We start from the raw sequence: 26,354 nt of genomic DNA, 5'->3' as shown, positions 1-26,354 counted from the left end.
GGTTTTTTGTTTGTTTGCTCATTTGCTTAGAATTTCTTTGAAATCAGTTTTAGAAGATTGATTAAACCATTATACTAAAAGTAGAGGAATTTTGCAAGTTTTTTTCCCTTTTTCCCCATTGAAAACTTGACTGGGTTTAGTAATGAAACATTAAAGAATTTGAAGTTCTTAGACTCTCAATTTTTTAAACATGTTCTGAATATAAAAATATATGTTCATTGAGCAAATCTTTGAAAACAGTGAACAACTTATTGAAGGAAATAAAAGCCACCTCTGCGTGTACACACACCTAATCTGCTCTTTTGTCTTAAAAAAGTATCAAAAATATTTTGCCATGTCACTAAATACTCTTCTACATCAGAGAATTTGATTAAGCTTATGCATCATCTCCCAGGAGAAACGCACAGATATATTTTGAATGTAGAACTCCTGAAGCCCTTTCATTAACTCTGGTTGAGACCTCTTGTCATTCTTTTCTTAGTGGCTTCACAACACATTCCTTCATACGGTGAGCTATTTTTATTGAAACCAATCCCAATTTGGAGGCTCTTAGCTTTCTTCTAGGGTTTGGTTATAAACAATCTTATGACATCATGTTGGTAGATAAATCTTTGCCCACATCTTTGATTTTCTTAGGGTAAACTCCTGACGTAGGATTGTTGTTAGGTACCAAAAGCTACTCTCCAGAAAGTGATACCAGTTCCTCTCCCAATGATGGCATATAATAGAGTTCCTCATTCTTTAAGTGATTGTTCAAAGCAGTTAAAATGTATAAATATACCTTACTGTTTTCATAAGTATAGATATTCTGATTGTTTATCGCTGCATAAGAAACCACCCCGAAACAGTGGCCCAAAACAATGACAATCATTTATTTTGTCCATGAACCTGGAGGTTGAGTAGAATATTAATGCTTTTACTACAATCTCACTGACTGAAAACAATACCTATTTGACTAGCTCACAGTTCTGCAGGTCAGAAGTCCAGGCACAGCGTAACTGGATTTCCTGCTCAGATACACACTGGAACATGTGGGTTCCCTCCTGACAGTGTTAAAGCACGTGAAATTTAAGTGTAAACATTGAGCCCCAAACGTTGGATGTTCACCATAGTTTGTGTGGGTCACAGAGCTGAAATCAAGATGTCAATCTGGCTGTGTTAGCATCCAGAGGCTCTGGGAAAGAATGCCTCCAAGCTTCTTCGGCTTGTTGGCATAATTCAGATGCTGCAGTTGCAGGACAGAGGTCCCCATTTCCTTGCTGGCTGTCAGTCGGGGGACAGTCTCAGCTCCTAGAGGTCTCTCACTTGCCTTCCCTGCCACAGCATTGGACTTCTTCAGAGCCAGCAATGGAGAGTCTCCCTCTTGTCCCTTTTGTACTTCAATTCAGGAAGAGTTCAAGTCCTTTTCATGGGGTGCCCGAGTAGGTCACATCCACCGAGAATAATCTCCCTATCTTAAAAAATCAACTGATTTTGAATCTTAATTCCGTCTGCAAAATCCCTTCACTACAGCACCTAGATTTAGGGTTTGATTGGATAAGTGGAAGTTTTGTGTACTTTAGTAAGTAGGAGTCTTAGGGGCTCTGTTAGAATTCAGCCTATTGCAAGCAGTGTCCCCACTTCAAGGACCGAAGTGCCTTAGTTCCTGAAACTCCTAAGAGAGTTTATCAGTGTTCATTTTATTTGATTGACCTTGGTGAGTGGGAAGACTACCACCTCCATGAACAGGAATGGCACCCAGCTTCCTGAGTCCACAGTGTGGCTCTGCTACTTAGTGGTGTCACCTCGGCTGTGCTGCTCTACTTACTCTACTTCTCTGCCTCCGTTTCCCTCATCTGTAAAATAACATGGAGCTAGTGATTGTTCTTTCCTCGTAGGTTTTTTTTTTTTAATAAATTATTTTATTTATTTATTTTTGGCTGTGCTGGGTGTTTGATACTGCTCACGGCCTTTCTCTAGTTGCGTTGAGTGGAGGCTACTCTTCGTAGTGGTGTGCAGGCTTCTCATTGCGGCGGTTTCTCTTGTTGCGGAGCACGGACTCTATGTGTGCAGGCTTCAGTGGTTGTGACACGGGAGCTCTAGAGTGTAGGCTCAGTGGTCGTGGTGCACGGGCTTAGTTGCTCCGCGGCACGTGGGATCTTCCCGGACCGGGGCTCGAACCCGTGTCCCCTGCACTGGCAGGCGGATTCTTAACCACTGTGCCACCAGGGAAGCCCCCTCTTAGGGTTTTGATGATTAGATTATTTACTGCCCAGGGAACTCCAGGAACAGTGCTTGACTGTAAATTGCTTTAAAAGTGATTACTTTTTAAAAAAATGCTTTTGAATCTACAATTATGCAATTCAGGTATATTAACCATGTTCATTAATAGGACTTCCTACTATAAAGAGACCCACAAATAAAAATAGAAGTTTTCTTTCTTGGTCTTAACTATTTATTTCTGACTTGCTATGTTATACGCATATGCCTTTTATGGTGGGCTGCCACAAATTTATGTTGGAAAAAGTAGAATTTAAATAAATCTTTACTATGCTAATTTGATAGATTTTGATAATTCATTTCACTAGCATGGTATGATATTACCAGTAGCAGACTAAAACCTGAGTTCACTTCTGGCTCTGCCCCTAAATCCTGAAGAGTCCTATAGCTGGAAAGGCTTTTGGATATTATACTACGAATTAGTTATAATATTTACTCTGTTTGTTTAGGAAAAACTGGAGGAGTGCCTAAAGCAGTTAAAGGAGGAAAGAGTAATAAGACTTAAGGCTGATAAATGAGTCAATGAGGCAAACAATTTCTTATACTTTTGAGAGTGTTTTCGGTTTATTTTGATTTGATTTTAAGCCATGTACACATAGTTTGTAAACTTTAAAACTGTAATATGTTGCAAATTGGTTGTATCATATGGACTTTTGCATTTACTGTTATTTAGTGATCATATGATCTATATTCCAGAAAGCATGTTTTTAAAAATGTGAAAATCTCATTTTGTGTCTGTGTGTGTGTGTGCTTTCATATGACACTAGCTTATTTTCTGTTCATGATTCTTTGATTCAAGAAAGCACTTTTTGTTCATATACTGTATATACAGTAGCATAAAAGACATGATGAGACTCTCCTGGCAATGAATTAGGAAAGTGAATCATTTAAATAAATTTAAGATATTGGAAAACTTGTACGAATGCAATGCAAGATAAAAATATATACTATAAGAATTACATTAGGTAATGTGCATGAAAGCAGGGCATAATCTAAAAAGTTCCATCTAAATATACTTTATCATAGGTTGAACGTAGGGAGGAATTTTTCAAAGTGCATCCATTGAATTGGCGGACACTCATTCAATAAATGTTGAGCACCTGCTTATCTAAGGCAAAAGGGGCATCATGAACATAACAGCCTTTCTGAGAAATACTAGAGTTGAGCTTATAGGGGGTTTTAAGTGCATAGGTGATGAGTGGAAGGGGAAGAGTGCACGGGAGTGAATATTTTCAAGAAGCCAAAGAAAATATTGGTGATCGTACATTTAATAAATTGGGTTGGGTATGATTTAGGACTTTTAAATGTAAGCATTAGATATTTTGCTCACTAAAGTTAATTCTTAACATTCAGCAGAGTTGTAATATGTTTTGTTCAAATCAGATTCTATAATTCACTTTCTAATTTAAGGGAAACTTAAAGCAGGTAATTTTCTAATGTGGAATGAGGCTCCATTATGAATTTAACCAGTTAGAAATGTGATCTTTTGTGAAAGATCATTAATAAAACGGTAACTTTGGTTTATTTATATACCACCTAAGTGTTATATAGGAAACTTTGTTGGGTGCCTGGGGGTTTTGGTTATTATGTGATATGGTCTCTGTCTTTACTGGTGGAGAGTTAGGTTAATTACAGATTAATTACATTTTGAGTGTTATAGTTTTGTTCCTTGAAACTAGACAAAACTACTTTTGATGACAATAAGAAAAAATCATGTCAGACATTTTCAGTCTTCTTTTATAGCTGGAACATGAAAATGCCCAGTTAAGAAATATGAATTTCTCTTTGTCTGAAGGCCTTCATGCCCACTCATTGACAAGCATGATCCTGGATGATGAAGGTGTTTTGGGCAGCACTGAGAATTCTTTTCAGAAGTTCCATGCTTTCTTGGATCTCTTTAAAGATGCTGGGTTAGTTCATTTCTCTTCATGGCGTTCTTCTCTTTGCGACTATAACGGTAGTTTGCTGAGGAACTGAAGCAATTTTCATCATTTACATGGCCATATTTAGCCAAATTTAGTGTAATTATAGGTAATATAGTTGACGTTTTAAAATGAGGAATTAAATTTTTTAAGAAATGCAAATAGGGGAGCCTGCTTTGGTAGAGTGGGGAGCCCATTATAAAAGAGTAACCTGTAGACAGAGTAATTAGTAGGTATAGTTTTTTGTAAAGACTAAATTGAAGGCAGTTTTCATTGAAAATATTCGGGAATGGATAAGAATTTTCCTATCTTTCATTTATTTTGCTTGTTTGATAAGTTTGAATTAAAGTTATTTTTTTCTTAGACATAAAAATTATTATTAATCTACAGGGAAGATATTGGTCAGTGGTCCTCAACCGGGAGCAATTTTGCTAAAAGAGGGAAGTAGAGATTGATAGTTGATGGAGTGGTGTTTTGTCAGTGAATGAATTGGTGTTGGGAAGGAAGGAACAAACACATTCTTGGAAACTGGAGGAAAGGTGGTAAAGAAGTGTGGGAATGGAGGTGTGACAGGCAGTGGACGAGGTGAGTGGTACTTGTTGAAGCTGCTAGTGAGACAGTGGGATGTCTCCTAGAGGATGAATCTGGAAAGGGCTGAGAATTTGGGGGAGAGAGAGGCTTGTAGTCTGGAGTAGGATGTTGGCTTTTAAGATTTTAGAAGTATTTCATGATTGTAGGTCTGGGGAAATCTAAACTGCTCTTATGTGATTATAATAACCTTTGTCTTTTCTCCTTTCCTCCTCTGGTCCAGGCTTGGGCAGCTGGCCACAATGGCTGGTATAGATCAGTCAGATTTTCATTTACTAGGTCGTTCCCAGATGAATTCTACTGTTAGTAGTCCACCTAAAGAAGAAAAGAAGGCACTTGAAGAAGAAAAAGCAGAATCAAAGCAGAGTGCCCCAGTACAAACGCAAAATCTCCAAGTAAGTGGACAGGACAGCACTTAATGATTCTAAGAGTGATTAGCAAAAAGGAAATGACCAAGTCAGAGAGAAAATAATAATGGTCAGTCTCTAATAGTTCACATGCTCGGGAGCTAGAAGACTGTGGAGTCCTCTCCAAATCTGAGATTAGTAAATGTGGGCCCATTTCATGATACTGTATTGTTGTACATAAGAAAACTGGAAGTTCTTTAGAAAATTTATGAGTTAAAGCAAACTCTCCTTAATGAAGAAAGAAAACATTACAGAAAATATTCCAAATTTTAAATTGAATAAATTTCTATTCTATTCATATTTTATCTAGGTTTCTATTTGTATGCAGTCAGCTTACAATGAGGGAACACTAATGAAGGTACACATACTGATAGAATTTTTAAAATAAGTAATCTTGACATAGCTAATACGTAAGGTATTATAGTGACTCACCTGGTCATGGGAATGGGAGGGGAAACATGTCAGCTTTTCCTCTAGCCTTACTTGGAGCACCCTTCGCCCACCTCAGCCAATCACAGACTGGTCTTGGGAACTGACAGCTTGAGAACACAGTCTGGTCACAAACTATATACTGTTTACATGTGCCTGGAGGATAGAAAAGAAATTAATTTTCTTACAGAGTAGGGTTTCATTTTTAGTGAGGGAAAGGCAATGGGTAATAACTACCCCAATCACCAAAGTCTGAAAATGTAGCGGACATAGCCTTGGATATATAGCTAGGTTAAGTTGAGAATCACTTGGCAAGATAGAATTAGAAAAAAACTGGCTCTGAAATCTTCTGAATAATCAATTACTGTGTTAATAATAAGATCACAGAATAACATTGAAGTTTTGAACTCTGCTTTTTAATGGTTGGCTTTGTTCATCACTGAATTTTTGTCTTGTCTTTTGTCTTTCCCTCCAGTTTCAGAAAATTACAGGTGATGCTGGGCTTCCTTTGCCTCTCGACTCCTTGCATGTCCCAGTCTCTACTCAGGAGGCCTTAGAAACTTCCAAAGACAACCTGGGGGTCCCAGTCACAGAGCAGTGGCAGGAGTCTTTTGAAGATTTCATTGCTAGAACATGTTCTCCTTCAGCAGATGTCATTTCTGGAACTGGAAGTCAAAGAAAAGAAGAGGAATTATCTAGAAATAGCAGGTCTTCTTCAGAGAAAATGACCAAAGAATAATATATCAAAAAATACTCTGCTAAGAAACAACCTGGGAAGGGCCTGCATTCCTGCTCTGACTCACCTGTAAAGCAGAAAAGCAAAGGAAGTGGGCAAAATAATTCTTTGCTTAATGAATCAATTAGAAGTGAGTCTTCAAAAAAACACATTTTTGTTAAGAAAGAGAGTAGAATAGTGACTGTTTCATCAAAGACAACTAAAAGTAAACTCAATCTACTAGAACATTCTGAAAGTGATACTCTTGGATCTGATTGTGAATTTCAAGAAAGCATCCATACTCCATCACACCTAACATAGGTCTAAATCTTTTAAAATCTTTTAAAATTATGTTTTTGCCTTCAAATTTTAATAAATTACTTATGTTTTTATTATAGCATATGGTGTTTTAAAATACTTGACTGGAAGCCATTAGAGAAAGATTTATCTATACTTTTTATTAAATTGAAAGTTTTGGTGTATTTTTCCTTGTGACACTTTGCACCATTCATTCAGCTAGTGTTTACTGAGGGCTTCATATGTACCATACTTTTCTGGGTGCTATTGCTTTCAACAGTGAACAAAATAAAGCCTTTACTCTCCTGGACCTAACACTCTGTGGTGGGAGAAAACATAAACAACAAAACAGGGTAAGGGGTAAAAAGAGATGGGAATAATAAATGGAATAGTTTTACCATTTGGTTAAATGTCAAACTATTATGAATCATATGACCAGAAGCCATTGACATATTTTAATTCACAATAACCAGAGAGCATCAAACATTTACCAAGGCACTTAACCGTGTTTATGGATTACAGCAACACTATGAGGTAGGGAACTATTACCATCCCCATTTTATAGATGAGGAGTCTGAGGAGACATTATGTGAGTTACCCAAAATTACACAGCTATAAGTAAGTGGTAAACTGGGATGTGACCAGAACCCATGCTCTTTTTTTTTAATGTATGGACTTTTTATTTATTTATTTATGGCTGTGTTGGGTCTTCATTGCTGCGCATGGGCTTTCTCTAGTTGCGGCAAGCGGGGGCCACTCTTCATCGCGGTGTGTGGGCTTCTCACTATCGCGGCCTCTCTTGTTGCGGAGCACAGGCTCCAGACGCGCAGGCTCAGTAATTGTGGCTCACGGGCCCAGTTGCTCTGCGGCATGTGGGATCTTCCCAGACCAGGGATTGAACCTGTGTCCCTTGCATTGGCAGGCAGATTCTCAACAACTGCACCACCAAGGAAGCCCTAATGTATGGACTTTATTATGTTTCATTTGTTTCTGATTTATGTGATTTTTTTTTAAAGATTTTTTTTGATGTTGACTATTTTTAAAGTCTTTATTGAATTTGTTACAGTATTGCTTCTGTTTTTTGTTTTGGTTTTTTGGCCGCAAGGCATGTGGGATCTTAGCTCCCCGACCAGGGATCGAACCCTCACCCCCTCCATTGGAAGGCGAAGTCTTAACCGCTGGACCACCAGGGAAGTCCCCCTTATGTGATTATTTTTATGGCACTTTTTTTAAATTTTATTTTTTATTGACATATAGTAGAATTACAGTGCTGTGTTAATTACTGCTGTACAGGAAAGTGACTCAGTTATACATTTATATACATTCTTTTTCATATTCTTTTCCGTTACGGTTTATCACAGGATACTGAATATAGTTCCTGTGCTATACAGTAGGACCTTTTTGGTTTTCTTTAAATACATCCACTTTTTAAAAATAAATGTATTTATTTATTTTTTTATTTTTGGCTGCATTGGGTCTTCGTTGCTACACGCGGGTTTTCTCTAGTTGCGGTGAGCGGGGGCTACTCCTCTTTGCGGTGCGTGGGCTTCTCATTGTGGTGGCTTCTCTTGTTGCGGAGCACGGGCTCTAGGTGCATGGACTTCAGTAGTTGTGGCACACGGGCTTCAGTAATTGTGACTCACAGGCTCTAGAGCACAGGCTCAGTAGTTGTGGTGCACGGGCTTATTTGGTCTGCGGCACATGGGATCTTCCTGGACCAGGGCTCGAACCCGTGTCCCCTGTATTGGCCGGCATATTCTTAACCACTGCACCATGAGGGAAGTCACATATAGGACCTTTTTGTTTATCCATCCTGTATATACACCAGTTTGCATCTGCTAATCCTAAACTCCCAATCCAACCCTCTCCCACGCCCTCCCCCTTGGCAACCACCAGTCTATTCTCTATGTCCTTGGTTATGTTTCTGTTTCACGGATAGGCAGAACCCAGGCTCTTAATTACTTTGTTATCATGTTTCCTTGTTAAGAGAAGAAGGGTTTAAGGAAGGCACTGGGAGAGAAGCCAGTGAGCAGTAAGCAGTAGAAGTACAAAACAGTGGGGCTGTCAGAAAGCACACCTGTCTCCTTCCCCCATCTGAGCAGAATTTTTAAACGGCAGAGTATGTAAGAGTATGTGATGACACATCTCTGGATTTAATTATGTCTCCCTGGTAAAACATGCACAGATAAGTCTTTAGTTCAATCAGACTGAAAGGTGAGATCAGAGAAAAGCTAGAATGTCAGATTTCTTCTAAAAGGTCCTGCCTGATTGTTACTAAGAGGACTGCTAGAGTACTAGTTAGTTCGTTAGTCATGGATTGAGTGTTAGAGGAGCGAAACAATGAGCAAGATGTAGCATTGGCCCTTTAGCAGTGGAGTGAGAGGGGAAGACGCACAGCAGATGTCTCATCCTGCACGTGACATGCTGTGACGGGCATATTCAGGGCGTTTCATCAGTGTTTGTGGAAGAAGAGGGGGAGCTGTGAGGCGAAGAAAAGTCATCGAAAGAGGCAGTCCCTAAGCTAAGTCTTAAAGGACTCGTGAGAAACTGGTGAGTCAGCCGGTGGAGGGCAAGGACACTCAAGGCAGAGAGGACAGCGGAAGTCCAGAGCCGTGAGTGTGCGAGGCGTGTGTCACGGCGCCACAGGCACAGGCTCTGGAGCATCAGTGCAGTGTCACCAGGCAGTGGCAAGCGCCCCTAAAGGAGGCAGCGAGGAGGAGGAGAGCGGGTCTTAGCCATCCATGTGCGTGGAGCTGGTTTCCTCAGAAAATAGCTAAGAATGGAAAGGACAAGTTCAGGTGGCATTTTAGACCACTGACGTCAGTATGGATGAGGAATCTGAAGAAGCCTGGAGACAATTATGCCCCACTCTTCTGAGGAGCAGTTTTTTATTTTCGAGTGGGACTTTCATGCTGCCACCTCCTCTCCTGTCCCTACTGAATGGTTTATAGGCCGGCAGAAGGGAGAACCTAGCTTAACTAAAGGTAATCAGGTTTCTTTACTGCACAGCTTCTCGGGGCTGCTGTAGGCTAATGTTCATTCTGGATCGTCACAGCAGGCGTATGGTACACAGCCATCCTCAAAGTTATTTGACTCTAGAGTCCTTTTTTAATAGAAGTGTGTAACAACTGGTTCCAGCAAACAGCAATTTGGTAACTTCTAGACCAGGTAATAGAAAGGGGTCTGAAATAAGGTATAGATGAAAGGAGGAAAGAAGTTCTAATTTTATTTAGGAAATTACAAGCAAGACTTGATCTTGGGAAGTAAGGAAGAAGTAGGAGGCGGAGGCTGAACCCCCATCTGTGTGACTAAGGTTGGGTGGTGGTATCATTGAGTTTGGAAATAGGGGATAAAGAACTGAATTGGGGAAAAGACTTTAGTTCTGGACATGTTGAATTTTAAAGCACCTGTAGAATTCAGGAGACAAACTGGTAGATAACTGGAACTGCACGTGAAGACATGGAAAGATAAAAATTTGAATGTCATCAGCACTTAGCAGTCATTAAAATCATGAAAATGGATGAGATTTCAGAGAATTGTGAGTACTGACAACGTTTAAGTAATAAGCAGAGAAAGAATTCTGAGAAGGAGAGAGGTGATAGAGTTTCAAGAAGGAGGAAGTAGATGACAGTGTCATTCTTCAGAGAATGTAAGTGTCCATTGGATTTGGGCAGTTAGGTCCCCAGTGACCTTAGAGCAGTTCAGTGAAGTGGTGGACAAGAAAGCCAGATTGCAATAAATTGAGGGTGTAGGGCTGCCTGTGGGGGCCAGATGGGGCTAGTGAAGACAGTGGGAATAGGCTGCTCTGAAGGAGTTTGGATGAAAAGAGAAAATAATTAGCAAAAAAGAATTTTTTAGAATGAGAAGGACTTATATTTTATATGTTGAAATGAAGGAACCGATAAAGGAGATCCTGAAGATGTAGATAATAACTTAGAGAACTGGGGAAACATGGACATATGAATAAGAAAAAAACCTTGCACAGTATATAAAAATCACTTGTATCCTTTGAGTTGGATGGATACTGGTAAGTTTGTGAGGAAATAAAGGTAAGAAGAGATAGAAGTTAAATGAGTTTATACTGATAGCCTCAGTTTTCTTTGACACAGATTTTTCAGAGACACTTACATAATTACAGTTTTAAAATTCTTTCATAGTTACATGTTTTATTAATCACGTCTGAGAAAAGTCCTTGATTTTCATTTTGTACAGCATTATCTTGTAAGGACAAGATACAGTGACAACTTCCAAGCTTTTTGCATATCAGAGCTGAAACTGAAAGTATCTCCATAATTGAATTTTCACTTCTTATTTGTAATCAGTTTATCCTTAGGAGGATACTTCATAGTGTTTGATCACAGATGAGTTTGGGCATTGCTATCACTCAATAATGTTAAGGATCTGTCAGGTTCTCTCCTATACTATATATTAATTTTTTCTCCATTTAGCAAATATTTATTGGCGGCCTGTGGGAATAAGATACACCTAGGTCCTCTTTCCTTGGTATGTTCACAAAAGCCTCTGAAACTAAATTTTCACATCAGGCCATACTAAGGCCTGGCATAATAAGTTTTCATCGTTAACAGTTTTTTTGTGTTTGTGGGGTTTTTTTGTTTTTGTTTTTTTGAAGCAAGGGTAAGACACTGTCTTAACTCAGTAGTTGTCCATTGATGAATAAGTCAAAGAAGACATAGATGAAGCATGGTATTTTGAATATTCTTTCCACAGAATAGGGCCATCCTGAAACTCTGGTGAGATGCTTATCATTTTCAGATTTTGGAGTGGCGGAGAAAACCCTATTACACCTTGAATTATCTCTAGAAACATGAATTCAGCCAAATAAAAACAGTGCCTCTGCCTACTGAGGTTGTCAATTTCCATCTTAACAAAAGTGAACATTTCTCCTTTAGATTAAAATCAAGAAAATCCCCTCTGTCCAGGATGCAATAATGGGGTACAAGAAAGAGGAAAACTGAAGGTATTCCCTCTTTACACCTGAACAGTGAATTCATTCTGATATCAAATATTTGTTATGATTCTGCTATGACCAGGTGCTTCATTGTGTTTAGAGATCAAGTTACTGTTCATTCTTAGTAAGTAAGAAAAATCCATGTTTTACGGCTCTGAATAGTAACTTTATATATTTTATATATATATTAAAAATAAATATATATATATTATATATAATATATATTCCACCTATTCAACAAAATTGTAAGTTTCATCATCTCTTACAAATGATGAACTGTATTTACTCTTTGGAAAGGGCTTATAGAGAATTAAAGTCTCCATATACTTTTTTTTTTTTTTTTTTTTTTTTTATTTATGGCTGTGTTGGATCTTCGTTTCTGCGTGAGGGCTTTCTCTAGTTGTGGCAAGTGGGGGCCACTCTTCATCGCGGTGCGCGGGCCTCTCACTATCGCGGCCTCTCGTTGCGGAGCACAGGCTCCAGACGCGCAGGCTCAGCAATTGTGGCTCACGGGCCTAGTTGCTTCGCGGCATGTGGGATCTTCCCAGACCAGGGCTCGAACCCATGTCCCCTGCACTGGCAGGCAGATTCTCAACCACTGCGCCACCAGGGAAGCCCTCCATATACTTTTTATATAAGACCATGGAAACCAAATTCTCAACTGGGAGCAAACTTAGGTTTTGCTATGAAGGTTTATGCTTGCCTGGCCTTAGAGTGGTAGGTCAGGAACTCAAGGTGGAGTTTTTTTCCTTTAAGTTACTTTCATTGATGCCACCCTGAAAAAATTTGGAGGGAGTATTTTTTGAAATAGCTTTATCTCAGTAACCCTTTAAAAATGCTTCAGGGTATGGGGAACATAACTGTCAAAATGTTCAAGCAACTCTTGTTGATTTAAGTGTAATTGATCAGGAGCAATACAGGAAAGAGCTGGGGACAAAAGACAAAAGGCCCGAGGCTATTTCATGTATAGTTTTTGGCTTATTGTACATAACAGAGAAAGTCTCATATACTCACACAGCCAAGGTCCCCTACTGTTCTCTCATTTTAACATAAATAAAAGAGAGCTAGTTTCTCAATAGCAGCATTCTATCCTTAAGTGGGTACACAGTGATATTCTAATGGTCTCTGGAGCAGGGAATAATTCCGTGGCAGCTCTGACCTCCAGTCACCGGGCTCTCTGTAACCAAGGACTATAATCATTATTTCGATTTCTATTTAGCATCTCAAAATTGAAAGGATTCCATGGACAACAAAACAGTAAGTGATTCATGAAGTGTTTTAGTATGGATAAAATAATAAACTATAAAAATACAAATAATCAGTAAAGCTTTTTCTTTCCGAGGAACTATATTCAGAAATTAATGCAAGCATCTAAGGTGCGCATGTGTGTTTTTTCACCCATGATCCTGTTTGTGTGTGTGTGTGTGTGTGTGTGTGTGTGTGTGTGTGCATGCATTCCACTGCTACAGGAGACATGCAAAATAATATCAGATTTGCCACTATATGAAGTACTGGTTTCTCCCAAGAAATGTGTGCTCACAGGGTTCGTTCAGGAAGGTGAGTGCCCTACCACCACATCGCAGTCATATCTCATCACCTTTGGCAGGAATAATTTACACTTTAACCTTACATGCAGGCGTATTAAATTAGTATTACTCATCAGAACTTGCTTATTAATAAAACAAGCTGAATTAGCCACTGCAGAATCATATTTGGAAATTCAATGACAATTTTACATTTTTAATAAAGGCTCAGAAATATTATTGCAGAGCAGGTGGTACAGAAAACTGTGGTCAAATTTGACATTCATTAATAATTGAAGTGTGGAACGTGACAGGTGAAAATTGATATTGATTTCTTTCCTCTGATATTTGGAAGACTTCTAAAAGCTAAATAAAATGAGATAACAAGACATATCAAGTCTCACTGATTTCTTTGATCACCTCCTCCCCACATATCACTCCTTCGCCTACCATGTTTTGAATAATTCAATGCCCATAGTCTTTTCAGTTCAGTGCATTATAAAACACACTCAAGCTGGGTTTCGATCATATTAGACTGAAAGCTGAACTTTTTATGAAGGATTATTTAAAACAAAATGCGTCTTGAGCCCAACAGCCTTTGAAACCAAACAATCCTGGGAGTTCAGTAAGGAAATGTCAACACTGTGGAGAACTTTTGGATTCAGAAAATTCAGTAATCCTATTTGATGTATGTTAACCGTATCAATGTTAACAACCTTCTGCTTGATTTCAGCACTGATTTGAGAGCTGAGTTACTACTGGTCTTGTATTTTAACTAGTTGTGAAAGCACTGAGAGAGTTGTTCTTGGGTTGAACTTGACCTGCCTCTGGGAATGCTCTCTGTTCTATCCATCTTGAAAAGCTTTATTCAAGTGCATTTCTCTGCCTTCCTTCTTCTCACCTGCACCCCTTGGGAAAACGAAAGATCCTCAAATATAGATGTTAACACTGCAGATGCTCTGTTTGGCAATGGTGTCTTTCAGCTTCCCAATAAAAAATTATATTGCTGACCACCCATTTGACTGAAAAGTGACTCATTTTACTGACAGATATCTGGATTGAGATGCCAAAAGAAATAGGTCATTTCAAATTTCCTTTTTAATTTGAAGTCATAGCTTTGTGTTGCAACACTGCTTGTTCAAAAGTTAGATCATGAAGGTTCCTTCCTATGACCTCCAAATAATTAATCAAAATGTTCTTCAATCGGCTATATAAAAAGCAAGCAGAATATTCCTAATTATCAATCTTTCTCTTGAGTCATATAGTTCTTGTAATTTCAAGGAAGAGAAACTCAAATGTAAAGTGTTACAGTAGCCAAGCACACCAGCACTGTTATCTAACCATTCAGCAATTTTCTCTGCCAAGTCACTCTGAACCTTAGACTACTGAGAATGTCTTTTTAATTAATTTTTAAGGTTCTGCTCTTTTGAGTTAAAAAATGGTCACAATTTTATAAGTAAAATTAAAGAAAAAACACAAAATAGACCATCTGAGATATTTCCATTAGGCATTATATATATATAAATATATATACATATATATACATAATTTTAATATATATACATGTATAAATGCACTGGGATAAATCTCCATCTTCTGTGTCAGTCGGACATAGGTCCATTTTCTTAGGAATAGGGAACTCCTTTCACAATGGAAGTGAGGAAATTGGCTGGACCATCCTTCTTGAATAGAATTCCATGAAGCCGCCATTTAAGGTTGTCTGGATCTTGGTTCCTTCTAGCAATCCACTACTCCAACAGTGTGTAGTTCATCAAATTCAGGTCTTTCTGAAGCCAGGCTAGAAATACAAAGTGAGGTGGATGACTAAGGTAACTGACCAAAAAGGAGGAGGAAGCGAGCAAAACAATTTCCCAATTTCATTTTTTCCCATATTCTCTGTGCTTTACAAGGGAAAAAAATATTTGTGTCTGAGTTCCTTTCATTCTTAGCCATTGTTGGTTCAAAGTCCGAGAAAAAAAAAAAGGTAGAAACAAAAATATGGAGTCCAGAATTCCGCTAGCTCTCTTGTGTGCAATATCACAACTTAAAAGGCCTTCCAAAATGAAGGGATACACTTTTGAAAATATAGCCCAATCTTTTCAATCTAAACAAGTAAACACTAAAAATATATTTTAGAAATCCAGCAAACACACTAACCACAGTCAAAGCAAAGGAAGGCTTATGGCTTACCAAATGACAGTGGCTGTCTACAAGAGAGATAAAGAATACTCCAAAATTCTATCTGACCTGGCAGAGCTCAGCACAGCTACTATTCTTCTTTCCTAAAAGCAAGGCATAAAGAAATTGAATAAAACTTGCCAAAATGTCCGCCGCTGCCTCCAAAAGCAGATTAAAGAAGGGAGTGTCCAGAAATCAGGATGAAGAAAACTACTTAGAGAAGCCCCTTCTCCTATCAGTGGACCACCAGGGTTTATCTGGGTAATAAAATGATAATAGGCCTTTTTGTCATCTTCTTTTTATAATTTATACATTTAAATTTCAGTTAACATTAAAAAAAATCCAATCAGAATGACAGGCATTTTCAGAAGTATCAGTTTTTTTAATCCTCACCCTTTTACAAATGTGAAAACTGAGGCTCAGTATAGCTGTCAAGAAATTTTCCTAAATCATTGAAGCTGTAAATTTGGGACCTAAGTCTAAATCAGTTTCTCATTTTGTCTTGGCTAACTTCTTAAAATTCTGTTCAGGGACATGGGGAGGGGGAAGGGTAAGCTGGGACGAAGTGAGAGAGTGGCATGGACATATATACAGTACCAATGTAAACTAGATAGCTAGTGGGAAGCAGCCAAATAGCACAGGGAGATCAGCTCGGGGCTTTGTGACCACCTAGAGGGGTGGGATAGGGAGGATGGGAGGGAGATGCAAAAAGGAGGGGATATGGGGATATATATATATATGTATAGCTGATGCACTGTTATACAGCAGAGACTAACACAACATTGTAAAGCAATTATACTCCAATAAACATGTTAAAAATATATATATATGAAAGCTATACTATAAAATAGATACAGTGATAATATATCTGAGAGGTAGAATTTTGGCTGCTTTTTAATCTATTTTTTGATTATTTGATTACATGATTTCTCTGTAAAGAATATGAATCCCTTGTGTAATAAAAGTTACTCAAAACCAAAACAAAAAAAACCCAATTCTGTTTAGGAAGAGAGGATAGAATGAAGGTTTGAGCATAGAAATCATCTAGAAATCACTGAAGATACTGGGCCTGTAGTGCAGTTTCATTTGTAGTGGGTTTGGCTTACATTCTTATATTTAGCTTTATTTCTATACAACTATCAAAGAAGGAAAAATAAGTTGGGTAATATTTGCATTTGCAACTAATCAAAGCAGAATTGCTTCTATATTTAACAAAAAGATCGTTTTGTGATCTCAGATTAACATCTTTATTCTTAAATGGAGCATAAATAACATTTATTGGCTAAGATTATTTGCAATAAACAAGACTGTTTACTCTTTACCACGTAGCAGATGACTATTTGTAAGTCTCGCTGAGTGTGCTAAAAGCTTATACTGAGCTCTCATTTTACCAGAGTGAATTTAAATTAACTTCAGCAGCCAGAATTAATGAAACCGTGTAAATGATGCAAAGATATTCCACAGGGTATTCTGTTTTAGTTAGAGATAGAAAATGTGAGTCATTAGAGGTTTTTAAAAATGTTGCATTCTATTACTTTCTCAGATTTTAAATCTAGGAATATAGATGAAAATTAAAAAATGTTAGCCACCTTAGTTCAGTTTTTAATGTATATCAGCTCTGAATTTATATTGAGTGAATAGTAAAGAGTCTGAATGAAGAACATAATCTGGAGGCATTCAGGTACAAGTCATAAATTTTATTAGAAGTTGAGTATCTGTTAATTAGCAGGCAGCTATATAACTTAAGTATAAAGCCACTACAATTCAAACATTGTAGCATTACTACATGAATGAACACATATACAAATTAAACAGAAAAGAATATCCACAAATAGTTCTAAGTATGTCTGGGAAGTTTGATTGTGATAAAGTCAAGTTATAATCTTTAAAACTGATGCCTAGAAAACTACACACCCATTGAAAACTAAAGTCTGTACCTCACAGTACATACCAAAATAAATTACACCAGTTGCACATGTAAGAAGCTTGCAATTTGCCGCTTAACCCTAACAAGATGCGTCTTTTACAAATGTTTTCTCCTGCTCTGTGGCTTGTCTTTTCATTATCTTCTTAGTGATTTTCACAGAGCAGAAAATTTCTATTTTAATGAAGTCTAGCTTATCAATTCTTTCTTTCATGGATTGTGCCTTTGGTGTTATATTTTAAAAGTCATTGCCATACCCAAGGTCATCTAGGTTTTCTCCTATGTTATCTTCTGGGAGTTTTACAGTTTTGTGTTTTACATTTAGGTCTGTGGTTCATTTTGACTTAATTTTTATGAAGGATATAAAGTCTGTGTCTAGTTTTTTTTTTTTTTTTTTACTATGGACATCCAGTTGTTTCAGCACTATTTGATGAAAAGACTATCTCTGCTCCATTGTATTGCCTTTGTTCTTTTGCCAAAGATCAGTTGACTGTATTTATGTGGGTCTATTTTGGGGCTCTTTATTCTGTTCCATTGATCTATTTATTCTTTCACCAATACAACCCTGTCTTGATTACTGCACCTTCATAATAAGTCTTCAAGCTGGGTAGTGTCATTCCTTCAACTTTGTCCTTCTTCATTGAGGTCACAGCTAATCTGGGTCTCTTGCCTCTTCATATGGACTTTAGAATCAGGTTGCCAATATCCATAAAATAACTTGCTGGGATTTTGATTGGGATCGCACTGAATTTCTATAGATTAAGTCAGAAAGAACTGACATTTTGATAATACCGAGTCTTCCTATTCATGAACATGCAATATCTCTCCATTTATTTAGTTATTCTTTGACTTCATTCATCACGGTTTTGTAGTTTTCCTCCTATAGAGGTTGTACTTATTTTATTAGATTTATACTGAAGTATTACATTTTTGGCAATGCTAATGTAAATAGTGTGGGGTTTTTTTAAACCTATTCCACTTGCTCATTATTGGTATATAGGAAAGCAATTGCCTTTTGTATATTAACCTTGGATCCTGCAACCTTCTTATAATCACTTATTAGTTACAGGAGTTTTGTGTCAACTCTTTAAGATTTTCTACATAGATGATCATGTCACCTGTGAACAAAGACAACTTTATGTCTTCCTTCTCAATCTGTATACCGTTTATTTCCTTTTCTTGCCTTACTGCATTAGCAAGGACTTGCAGCACAATACTGAAAAGTTATAATAAAGGAGGACATCCTTGCCTTGTGCTTAATCTTAGTGGGAAAGCATTGAGTTTCTCTCCAGTAAGTATGATGTTAGCTATTGGTTTTTTTGTAGATCATATTTATCAAGTTAAGAAAGTCCCTCTCTATTCCTAGTTTACTGAGAGTTCTTCTCATGAGTGCACGCTGGATTTTGTCAAATGCTTCTTCTGAATGTATTTATATGGTTTTTTTTTCCTTTTTTGTCTTGGATGGATTATATTAATTAATTTTCAAATGTTGAACCAGCCTTACATACCTGACACAAATCCCGTTTGGTCATGGTATATAATTGTTTTTATACTTTTTTGGCTTCAATTTGCTAACATTTTGTTGAGACGCTCTGACACAATTTTTATCACATTTCTACTATAAAAGGTTTGGGATTCTAACGAATTTAAGCTATTAATTAGTCTTATCAAATTGTGTTTTTTATTCAAAGATACACCATAGCAGAACCCTGAGGGAATGGATGGTGAATGGTAAGGCCTGAATTTACACTTCTTTTATTCTTTATACCCTGATCCCGTCTCTCAACAAGTGTTTATGGCTGATGTTTACTTTTTTGGAAATTAGACATAGCTCACTCCATTCATTCATTCAACAGATTCTACAGCAGAAGGGAGGCTTCTAAGGAGATAGGGTGTATTAGTGGGGCTGCAGGTTGTTACAGGGAATCCATGCAAGGCCTCATAATGGAGACGGTGATATTTCAGAAAAGACCTAAAAAAGTGAGTGGATGAGTACTGTAGATAGTAAAGAGAACAGCAATTCAGGTAAAGGGAACAGCAAGTGAAAATGTCTGCCTACTATACTTGTTGAACATCAAGGACTAAATAGTATAAGGTGTTTGGAAAAGAGTGAGCAAGGAGTAGAGGTGGAGGAGATGAGATCAAATATATAATGTGGAGGGTAATCATGTAGCAACTTTCCAGCATTTTAAGAACTTCAGCTTCAACTATGATGAAGGGGAAGACACTGAAGTCACATAATTCTTCTGACTTAGATCCTCAAAGGGTTCTCCGGCCACTGTGTTAAGGACACATTTCAGAGGGATAATAATTAAGATGACAGACAATGAAATCTTAATCCTGAGTGGTAACAGTGGAAAAATCAAGAAATTGTCAAATTCTGGTTCTATCTCAAAGATAGGGTTGACACATTTTGCTTCTGTATTGGATGTGAAAGGAGAGAGAAAGAAAATTCAAAGATGAATCACATTTTGTAACTGAGCACCAGGAAGAATGGAGCTGCCTTTTTCTGTTTTGGAAAGTATACAGGGAAAGCATGAGTGACTAAGTGTGTATTTGATTGCAAGGTATATTAAGTTTGGGATGTCTATTAAATGACAAAACAGAGATATTCCGTTAGTAAGCAGTCTTGTTAGGTGGACCCAGTCCGTAAAAGACAACCATCAACCTACCTAATCTGCTCAATTTGAAGACCCATAAAGGATTTTGGTGCATTAGTGTGAAGAGGCTTTCCTTTTGCGTTTGTGTGTATGTGTGTTATTTGCTTTGACACTGTGGTTAGGCTAAAGTAGCACTATTCTGGGCTTTCATCTTTGGCAACTTTTTTCTCACCAAGAAGCTTTTTTATTGGGTTGACGCCAAATGAGTATTTGCCTGATTCTTCATGTCCTGATTCTTTAACTATTTTCCTAGTTTGGACAGCCACAAATTTGGTTAGTATTTGTTCATTTCACCCTTCAACGTGGACACACTTGAAGCGAAGTGAACTCCCACCACACTGATGGTAGACTCCATCTGAGCATGCTTAAAAGGGCACAGAAGGTTGTCCACGGGGAGGGTACTATCAGAGGCTGATTGACAGTATCTGTGTTGTAGACCAACTTAAGGGCAAACACATATGGTTCTTATGCTTTCCTGCTCCTGATAATAGGCAATGGCAGGTTCTGGATCACAATGTTTGAACCCAGCAGGAATAGTTTTGCACTCTATGTGGCATGACTATGATAAGGGGTCTATATCTTATCTAGCATGTATCTTCTTTTTTATGCTACACAAATACAAGGTTGTCACTTTCTGAGACAATAAACTTTCTCTGGCTGGGACAGATTCAAAGCAGATGCCAAGTTAGAAACATTTCTGAATTAGGTGATTTGGGTTCCATGCCCAGGTTAAAAAAACAAAAACAAAACTGTTTTTCTTCTTGGTTTCACATTTAAACAATATGAGTTAGTCTAAACTATATGACCAAAAAATAGAACTACTAAAATAACAGGCCCTTATCATTATTATTTTGATATAATAAATAATAGAGGGATATTGTTTTACTAATAATTACCAGCATTTAGTAACGACAAGCCAAACATTAAGCCTTTAGGAAATTTGTGAACTCCTTCATTTCTTACAATAACTCTGTCAGATTGGTACCAGTATTTATCACCATTGATGAAGAAACAGAAAGACACTGAGGCACAGAGAGGTTAAATGTAACGTCCATAATTGCCCTAGCTGCTATGCTAGTCTGCTTCATCAACCACTATCACCACTATCACATTTCTTTAATTGGACTTTAGATTCAGATAAACAATTTTTCCTGGTTGCAAGGAAATCATTTAACAAGCCCAGATTGCAATGCTTGAAATGCAAGTCTGAGCCCAAATCTGAGAACCCTAAACCATGTGATCACTAAAAATACTGAGTATCATTTCTGAGCTTTCTAATATGACTTTGCATTTAAAATAACAGGTCCTATTAGGAATAAGTGTACAAATGGCATTCTAGGAGGGAAGATATCCAACAGGTGTTTTAAATTCCTTTAGTGGCAGTGAAAAAGTATGAAGGCATTTCCTGCAATACTAAATGAGCTGATTTGCTTTTGGTGAGTAAACACTGAACTTTGTTTACAAAACTTAACCTGAAAGTATTTTCTAAGTAGCCTGCTATTACTCTACTCAAAGTTAGCCTTGTTATCTCCTTTAACAAACAAGAATGCTAAGACAGTCTCAGTTAGTATAGTAGGGATAAATCATTTGCAGTCTTGGGGAAACTTGTACCTTAACGAGTGTCTTTAATTTGGGGAAGACATGAATTCACAATTGCCATTCTCTATTCATATTATTGCCATATAAACTAATTCCAGCGAAGAAAGCTATAGTTAGGTAGATCCTTTCATAAAGTGATGCAGTCACTCAGGAATACTTTATAACCTAAACCGACTGGACAGTCAGTAACCAATGAATTATCCTAATGCTGATTCATCTGAGAGGTCCTTTATTCCAATGACTTTCACTGCTATCCTTCTCTTTTCTTTTTGGGATTAAGAACTATGCATAAAGTCTTACTTACTCTAAGGTTCACCTTGTACCTCTCCTGTCATACAACTTGTCACTTTCCCCATCATATGCCACCAAATGCCAAAAAGAAATCTGAGTACTCTGCGGTTGTGGCACAGGTATTTCTAAAGAGATGAACACCTGTTCAAAAATCACTAATCCGAGAATAAATATATGGGGAAATGAACTGGGGACGTGACTGAAATCAACTGAAACTGTGAGAGGCCAGCAGGGCAGATATGTGTGTCTGTATGTGTCTTAAAGAATAATGTTCTCTATGAGAAAAAATGCTTTATTGCCCCAAACTTTAATCCAATTAATATCTGGGAATATATTTCAAGACCACTTGTATATATGTGTATGTACATAATGTTAGCATTGTATATTATTTGTGTTATGTTCTCCCTTCTATTCATGGGAATATGTTGCCTTTAACTTTTAACCTTTCTTGCTGATTTTGTACATGGATGAAAGTTCACACAGTAAGATAAAGTCAAGGATTTCTTTCTCCAATACTATTGATATGAATTCCTATTACTTAATTTCTTTTTGATAGATTTTCAGATGACATTCCAAGATAGTTCTGCCAATGGAAATCACAGGACTACCAAACATGGAAAAGACTTTGGAACACTTACAGTGTGTTTTCATGGTCTGCATCAGAATTCTACAGAAGGCTTTTGGCTTAATTGGCAGTGAAATGAGAATGGAAAGTTAGTGTATCAGTTATTTTTGTGTGGTATTTTTTCTTTTCTACTATTCTACTATGTATTAGAAATTACGTAAAAATCAGGAGAAGAGAAATGGTTAAGAAAAAATATAATCTGTCATGTTAAAGACATTCGGCACTTACCTAGACTCACAGGTAACATGAGAGAACGTGAGAGCTGGCTTGTGAGAGCTAACCTTGTTCCAATTCCCTCACTGTCTTGATGATAAGCTTTGAGGCTCAAAGAAGGAAGTGACCCTGCCAGAAGCATACCATGAATCAGTGATGAAAGGGAGACTCCTTGGCTTCTGTAGAGCCATGCCTCTGTGCACAAGGTATTAAAGAAGCATTAATTAAATACCCCTTTACTTAACAACGTGGAGCTTAATCATCGGGTTTGGGCTTCTTCTCTCTTCTTTTCTTTTGCTTTGTCTTTTACATCCTTGGGGACCTTAGTTTTAAGTTGCTCTCTTGAACTGGATTTACAAGACATTTATTTTCATTAGCCCTTATTTTTTTTGCATTGTAGGCTGACTTTTTAAGAAGTTGGGGAAGGATACTGAACTGCCAAAAGTTAACAGATTATTGGCAAAGAAATAAAAATAATTATAATGCCAATTTCCCTGGGTATTACCTGTGTACTTTAGGGGTAAAAATAGTATTTGTAAAGTGATTTCAAAGTGTGCAAATATTACCTGTGGGACATAACGTACTGGTTAAGAGCACTAACTCTGAAATTAATTTGCCTGGATCTTTTTTCCCCAGCTCCACCACTTATTAGTGGTGGGACTTCAGGAGCGTTACTTCTTTGTGTTTCACTTCCTCGTTGAAAAACAAGGGCTTAATAACCTCACCCATTTTACAGAGCTGTGGCGTGGAGTTAATACACGTACAGTGGTTAGGAATCCATGCCACTCTTCAGTCTTTAAAATCAATCTTACTATTGTTGTTACTACTATTATTATTTTGTTAGCTGTCCTTGAAAAAGTTTGCCAGCAGTACTCACTTGCTTTTCTTTTTGTTGTATATTCTCTACATCCCACTTAAGCGTTCTACCAAACCCTAAGAGGCTCTTTTCAGATATTTTACACCTCTTTACTTGTTTGTCACAGCAAAAGTAAAAGGAGTGTGGCTCCCCTTGATCGAACAGACCAGAACTTTGGTTTTCTCCCATTCATACACATTGGTGAACAGATGTGAAAAAAAGGACTCCATGGGGCTTTCAGTCTGGAGCCAAACATCCAGGTTCTGTGTAACTCGACACTATTATGCACACATGTTGGTCCTTTAGGACCCAAAAGAATCTCAACTAAGCCCATCATTATTTCAGGAATATGAAGAATGCTTTTTGTGAAGTAGTTGAACATAACAGAAATACAAGAAAAGGCAGAGGTGTTTCGTATCACAACTTTTTGAGAAATGCTCAGAGATCTAAGATGTAGCTGACAATTCCCCCATCAGCTAATGCTTTCAAAGTTACCATAAATTTCACCATAAATACATTTTTTCAGCAATGGCAATAACACCGTGACTATACTGCTCAATTCCTCACAGTGTCAGCATTAAGTACATTAAAAGGGTAAGTAAAAATATCTGTCTGATTGCTTCTGACATAACCCCGAGATCTCTTTTATTTCTGTACTCCATCAATTATAATGTGGAACATTAAGACAAATTATTTCTAAACACTAACAAGCAATGTAGCAACAAGTGGCAGACAATCAAGGGGAATTTTGCCATAGCACGGTGCTTATTTTGTTACAAGCAGGAATGCAAACCCAAAGGATGTAATTTAGAGGAAACTCTGTCCTGTCTATTCTCTAGGAACTAGAACAAGGAGACTGAGAGAAGATGATTCTGGGTAAATCAAACCGTTTTCTCCTAATTACGGCTGAATAATAGGGAGCAAACTCCCATGGAAAGTTGTGATCTGCTTGAAGAAAGCTAGGAGGTTGCCCTGGCTAGGGTCTTTCATATACAGTTATTCAAGCTCAGACTTGATCATCTGTCAGGGATGCTACAGTAGGGAGAGTTTTGCCATAGCTGTGAGACTCAGCAAGATCACTTCCAACTCTAAAACCTACAATTTTAATTTAATCACCAACACCAGCCATCATTAAGAGCGACCTCAAATAACTCCAAATCTGTTCATCTACTCACATATTTTTTACACAGTCAACAGACCTCGAGTGATTACTACATGCCAGACACAGTTCTAAGATATAGAATAGGGGATAAGAAAGGTAACAATCTCTGTCACTGTGGGGCTTGAGTTCTTTGGGAAGAAGTTCATCTAAATACAAAGAGACACCAAAGATAATATTTGTTTTTATTATTATTCTGTGAAAGAAGTAAGGTAACCTGATAAACTGGGACTAAGTTAGGCTAGTAGGACAATCAAGGAAAAAATATTTTTAAGAGATGAGTGTCAAAGAATAGAAAGGAATCATTTATGGACAATTTTTCTGGAAATAATATTTCTAAAACATGGGAACAACAAATACAAGGGCCCTGAGGCAAGATGAAGCTTAACTACAATCGAGGAACAAAAAGAAGCTACAAGGTTATGTCAGGAGATAACCACACAAATTTACACCAGCTGGTCCCTAACTTCAAGTCTACGTGGATATATTCTTGAGGTGAGTTAGACATATATATCATCCAAAAAACGAAAAAAAGTTGACTCCAAAATTACCCTGGAAATTCTGAGTGAGACTCTTTACAAAGGCACAACCATATTAAAGATCACAGCCATCATTCTCCAAACTCCCCTCTGGCCATCACTAGCAGGCATTTGACGGGGGTGTTTAATATTCTCTCTAAAATATTGGGCAGGAAGAACAAACATCCTAGCATGTCTGCACCGTGCACCTAGGGTCTCACAATTGAAAAGTAGCTGGAGCTCACCCTGCTGATGGCTTTTCCGGTTTTTTTTTTACCTTTTATTAAGAGTCCCATCTCTTTTAAGAACTGGGATATATTTTTTGAGGGAAATAAACTATAGGAAAATTCAACTGACAGAGATCATACTGTATTTGACTTTTCTGTTCTTTGCTACATTTATTTGTTGAGACAAACATCTGTTCTTAGCCTTTTTGTAATGGCTCTGTTAAATAGAACGGACACACAGTACACTGCACATACTTAACACAATTTAAGTTCTGAAATATGCATATACCCATGGAACTGTCAACACAATCAAGAAAGGGAACATATCCATCACTTGCAAGTGTTTTTATATCTCATTCATAAAGCCCCTTTTTTTCCCTCACATTCCACCCCTCCACATCCCCAAGTGACCACTGATATGCTTTCTATCGTTAGAGATGTGTTTGCATTTTTCTAGAAATTTATATAAATGGATTCACACAGTGAGGACTCTTTTATCTGGCTTCTTTCACTCAATGTAATTATTTTGAGAGTAACTCATATTTTTGTGGGTATCAATAGTTTATCACTTTGTTTTGCTGAGTAGTGTTTCACTGTATGAGTATACCACAGTATATTTATTCATTCACTTGTTGATGGGTGCTCGAGGTTGTTACAATTCTGTCTATTAAAAATAAAGATGCTATGACGATCCACGTACAAGTCTTTGTATGAACATATGCTTTCATTTTTCTTGCATAAATATCTAGGTGCAGAAAGGCTGGATCATACGGTAGGTGTATGTTCAACTTATAAAGAAACAGCCAAACTGTTGACTGAAGTGACTGTACCATTTTCCTTCCCACTAACAGTGTAAAAGACTTCCAGTTCCTACACTGCCTCACCAATACTTGGTGTGCTTGGACTTTTCTAATTTTAGCCATTCAATAGGTGTGTAGTGGTAACTCCTGGGGCTTTCATTTTCATTTAGCTAATAATTGATTACATTGAGCAAC

The 26,354-nt window shown here is 37.5% G+C and overlaps 1 protein-coding gene across 1 annotated transcript in view; it reads left to right on the top strand.

The window, feature by feature from the left end:
• The window catches only part of LOC130708712 (centrosomal protein of 78 kDa-like), a 59,559-nt gene extending 52,689 nt beyond the window's left edge, over positions 1-6,870 (top strand). The window contains exons 13-15 of the mRNA XM_057551420.1: positions 4,055-4,169; positions 4,993-5,164; positions 6,081-6,870. Coding sequence (XP_057407403.1) covers positions 4,055-4,169; positions 4,993-5,164; positions 6,081-6,344 — 551 coding nt within the window. The 3' untranslated portion in view covers positions 6,345-6,870. The remainder of the gene's footprint in view (positions 1-4,054; positions 4,170-4,992; positions 5,165-6,080) is intronic.
• Positions 6,871-26,354: the final 19,484 nt, after the last annotated feature.

This window comes from Balaenoptera acutorostrata, chromosome 1 (genome assembly GCF_949987535.1).
Source record: "Balaenoptera acutorostrata chromosome 1, mBalAcu1.1, whole genome shotgun sequence".
Classification (NCBI taxonomy): Eukaryota; Metazoa; Chordata; class Mammalia; order Artiodactyla; family Balaenopteridae; genus Balaenoptera; species Balaenoptera acutorostrata.
Note: the sequence above shows the minus strand (reverse complement) of the source record. Positions and strands in the feature narration are given on the sequence as shown.